Consider the following 4,894-nt stretch of genomic DNA (forward strand, 5'->3'; position numbering starts at 1 on the left):
ATTGCATGCATAGATACGAGTCCTCTATCGATATTGTGTAGGAGGGAGGGAATGGCAGAATTACTTTGGGACGAGTGAGACAATCGTATAGTCAAAAATGGTAATTACACCCTCTGCAACGATCGTGTCGACAATCTGAATCCATCATAAAAACAGCAAAACAAAATCACCCAAAAATTTTTTTTTAAAAAAAAAAAGAACAAGAAGATCTTTTAAGTTTCATGGGCGGGTCTCTCTGAAAATACAGAGTTACGTACTGGTAAAGACGTATGAACAGAAGAAAGAAAGACGAAAAGGAATTAGGAGGCGGAGGAGGCCGAGAGTCGGACAAAATAACATTATTTAGGTTTGGTTTGGTTATGTTATTAAGAATTTTATCTTATATAATTATTACGATTTTTTTAAATTTTTATATAAAATATAATAAATAATTTAAATTTTAAAATTTTAAAATAAAAATAATATTTTATTTAATTTTTAAATTTGATCTTTTCTCATCTATCATCTGCAGTAAAAGTGTTGTGTCCTGTACCATTCACTATGGTGCCTTCCTCTCCTACTCCTCCTCAGGTGCAATTATTACCCTCCCTCCGGTTTTAACCCGCATGATCTCACACACTCCTCCCCACGTGTACGGCCCACACTCCTCCTCCCCGTTTCATTCCGTAGATTGAAAAAAAAAAAAAAAAAGAAAGAAGAAAAACAGATACAAGTTTCAAGGAAATAGGATATTACCGTAATTTAAGCAGGGTGTTAAGGTGGGCAAAGAACATTTTTAGCAACTTAGGCTTGAAAAGAAAGTAGAGAGGAATAAGGTAAGAGCCAAAGACATTTTTGTGCTTTGCTTTTCTACTTGGACTCGAAAAACACACAGACGCCAGACAGACAGACAGACAGACAGTCGAGAAAGGGAAGAGAGAGAGTGGTACATGCCTGCTTGCTTAAAGAAGAGAATAGATGGGAAGCGCCCTGTAAACGGTAAACAAATTAATACCCCCACCGGAAAAACCTCACGTTCGATTCCAACTCCTTTGTGTGTTCTCTTTGTTCCCGTGGGTTTTCTCAACGGTGAGACTCTGCGAACCCACCATGGGAGAAACCGGTATTGCCCGGTTTGCCGGGAACCTAGACCCTAGGGCTCAAGAGTTCCGGCCCAGAAACCCTAACAACCACGCCCAACTCGCCCTCTTCAGGCCACCAGTACCTCAACCAGTGCCCCAGGTTTACTACCCATACGCCTCGCCGTATGTACCGACTACCGAAGTGCAGGTGCAAGTGGTATCATTCTGCGATGCGGGAGGTCTAGGGTACAGCTGCGCATCTCCCGTGTACGTTAGCGCGCCCGAGGTGAGGGTGCCGGGGCCGGTTCAAGCTGGGTCGGCGGCGGCGACGAGGACGCTGGTTTTGAGTTCGGTACCGGGTGACGTCAGCGAGGGGATAGTGAGGCGGGAACTGGGTGCCTTTGGGGAGGTGAGGGGGTGCAGATGGAGCGAATCCGGGAGGGGATCGTGACCATCCATTTCTACGATCTGAGGCATGCAGAGGAGGCCCTGAGGGAGATTCGGGACCAGCACATGCAACAGCAGGCCAGGCTGAGGAACCACTACTACAACAGTACTACGGCTTTACAGGTCGCCAATTCCGTGTCCCAGGTGGACAATTCGGGTGCCCCACTACCACCACCTGCGCGTGGTCTTATCGCCGGCCTCGCCGTCTGGGCACAGTTCATCATCCCTTCGGCAACTAACGCCGTACCCGACGGCCACAACCAGGGGACCATCGTCATTTTCAATTTGGACCCTGAAGTCTCCAAAAGTGCTTTAAAAGAAATCTTCGAGGCTTTTGGTATATAGGATCCTTTTTCGCGGTTGCTTACAAGATACTATATATATATTAGTCTTCTGGTTTCTTTTTAATTTCATCTCTTTGAGATCTGAGAGCTTTCTATGAAGGTCGTCCTCGTTATTGCTTCCGAAACTTCGACAGGATCATCTAGTTCTCCTTTTGGGCTCTTGTTCATGTTGTTGATGGATTTCTTTCTTTGTTTTTAGGTCCGGTGAAAGAATTGAGAGAGACGCCATTGAAGAAGCACCAAAGGTTCGTGGAGTTCTATGACGTCAGAGACGCGGCCAAGGCTCTTAGAGAGATGAATGGAAAGGAAATTCTGGGCAAGCCAGTAGTTATAGAATTCAGTCGCCCCGGTGGTCATAGCAGGAAGTTCTTCGATACGACGTTCGCTTCGCCTGGCCCAGCTTCGTTCTCTGCCAACATTCCAAGCATCAACTCCAACTTTCATCACTCGAAATCTCCAAAATACCGTCCTTTACCGCCACCTCCACCACCGCCTCCGCTCCCGCCGTTGTCTCGGAAATTATCGGGGCGGTTCGTTCCCAACGTGTCCCGTTCACATCTCTCCCAAACGCAGTTCTCGACCAAGAGATCTTTGGGTAAGGGAAGCCCGAAGTGCGCAAATTCTGGGGTTGTAATTGAGGCTAGACTGGCTTCGATGAGTCTGAGTGGTGCCGTTGGGAATGGGTTAATCGAAGAAAACGAAGCCAATGGGCCTCTGAAGAGGAATGCAGCGAAGAAGAGTCAAAGCAATAACTCCAGTACAGTGACTGCAAAGCAGACTCGGAGTAGTAGGCCATGGAAAGGCAGACAAACAAAAATGTTCGATACGCGTTTTCTAATAAACGAAGATGCCATATTGGAATCCAATTACAGAGATTCCAGAACCACTGTCATGATCAAGAACATACCAAACAAGTACAGGTCGGTTCAAATCTTTTCCCAGTCGTTAGTTTAGACCTTAAAAAGATCGAATTGTAAGGTCGATCTACAGAAATTTTTATATATATTCATGTAGAATCAATCATTTATTTATTTTTTGTTCGACTTTGTATATAGTTGTTTGCGAGTATATATATATATATATATATATATATATATATAAATGTATATTTTTTACTTATTGCAGTCAGAAGCTGCTTTTGAACATGCTGGACAACCACTGTATCCACTGCAACGAGCAGTTGGCCGACGGCCCTGACCAGCCTTTGTCCTCCTACGATTTCGTTTATCTCCCCATTGATTTCAAGTAAATTCTCTACAGGCTCCTGTATATGCCTTTGATTATCGTTCTGTTTACTTCATCCTCATGCTTTTTGATCTTTTATGTGCATATAGGTTTGCTTAATAATATTGATTTTTTTTTTAAAAAAAAAAACAGCAACAAGTGCAATGTGGGTTATGGGTTCGTGAACATGACGTCGCCTCAGGCAACATGGAGGCTCTACAAAGCCTTTCATCTTCAACATTGGGAGGTCTTCAACTCCAGAAAAATCTGTGAAGTCACCTATGCTAGAGTTCAGGTACGTATTTCGAACTTAATCTCTTGGTATTTAGCTCTCCAGTTTCTCTTCAAGTTGCAGATTTTGTCACCATGTCATGTAGAAAAAATATATATATTATTTTGTTCTAAACTTTGTGTTCGATTAAAAAAAAAAAAGGGATTGGAAGCGTTGAAGGAGCATTTCAAGAACTCGAAGTTCCCGTGCGAGATGGACCACTACCTGCCAGTGGTGTTTTCGCCACCTCGAGACGGGAGGCAACTGACGGAGCCTCTCCCTGTAGTTGGCCACAATAAGAAGCCCATCCCCATTGGTCTCCTCTCGGCTGCTCCAAAAGCTGAGCACGATGAGATGGACGGCCAAGATACGGTAGAAGACGGCAGTAATAGCAGTATTCATGACTATGACGCTGACCAACACCAACGCGACGTGCTACTGATGCCTGCAGCAGCCAGTTGCAGCAACAGCGACCCAAACGGCGGCGTTGGTGTCGATGTGCATGATGACGAATATGGTGAAGACGAAGCGAATTAATTAAATAAATTCATATATACATCATATATCTCATTATAATTTGCTGCAGAGAACAGGCAGCTGCAACCCTCCCCCACACAATAGGTCGTTGGTCGTCGAGCACCGAGCCCTCGATCCCATCTAAAGGCCAACCCATCGACCTAATTAGCGTTTGTGTCATTCTCCAGAATTGCGGACCTGACCACCATCACTTCCATTTACTCTCTCTCTCTCTCTCTCCCCTCGGGGCTTTCTACTTTCCATTGTGCTTCTTTTGTACTTTTAGCTGAAGTAGGATGGTAGTGTAAATTTTTTTAGTTCTTGAGCTTGCCACAAAAAATTCATGGTTTTGTAATCCATTACAAAAAAAGAAGTGTTTCTTTTGTAACATGGAATGTAGAATTTGGGTTATATTGTTTTTAGTCTTTCATTTTCTAGTTTTAAATATACGCATATACATTTCTCAGATATATATATATATTTATATATATGCATACATACATTGGAAGCGATGAAGATCCTGTTCAATATTTAGAGTACATGATCAAAGGCAGGAGAGGGTCGACAGACGGACCAATGGGTAAAGAGGAGCCAACCTCTACAGCCGATATATGGGTGGCCAGGTGGCAGCCACCCAGTGTTGGTACCTTACTCGGTTTTAACACCCATCATCTATATCCTTTGCTGTCGTTTTCTCTCCAGCTCTTTGCTTACCTGGCACACTTAACCAGTCACCACCACTTTTTCATGTTGATCGGTAGTACTAATACATCACATACATGTATAGTTAGTATGGCGTAAGAGTCTAGACATATGTACATCTGTTATCGATGATGGTCTGAAATGGTTAGGGGCTAATCGAGCCGAGTTGGTCTTTGACTTGTCGAGCTTGGCCCGGTTCCAAATACTCGAATTTAAAGTTTGAGATTTTTTTTTTATTTTATATTCAAACTCGACTCGATAAGTTATATTCAACTCGAGCTCAAGTCTGTCTCACAAACGAGTTTTGAGTCGAACTGAGTTTGAGTTCG

The 4,894-nt window shown here is 43.6% G+C and overlaps 1 protein-coding gene across 1 annotated transcript; it reads left to right on the plus strand.

Annotated features, from left to right (window-relative positions):
* Positions 1-813: 813 nt before the first annotated feature.
* LOC121254037 (protein terminal ear1) lies at positions 814-4,308 on the plus strand. Its single transcript, XM_041154000.1, is given in 6 exon segments — positions 814-1,477; positions 1,480-1,845; positions 2,052-2,772; positions 2,978-3,097; positions 3,230-3,371; positions 3,510-4,308. Coding segments are annotated over 6 exon segments (2,112 nt in total). The 5' UTR covers positions 814-1,089; the 3' UTR covers positions 3,885-4,308.
* The last annotated feature ends 586 nt before the right edge of the window (positions 4,309-4,894 follow it).

Source organism: Juglans microcarpa x Juglans regia, chromosome 3D (assembly GCF_004785595.1).
Source record: "Juglans microcarpa x Juglans regia isolate MS1-56 chromosome 3D, Jm3101_v1.0, whole genome shotgun sequence".
NCBI lineage: Eukaryota > Viridiplantae > Streptophyta > Magnoliopsida > Fagales > Juglandaceae > Juglans > Juglans microcarpa x Juglans regia.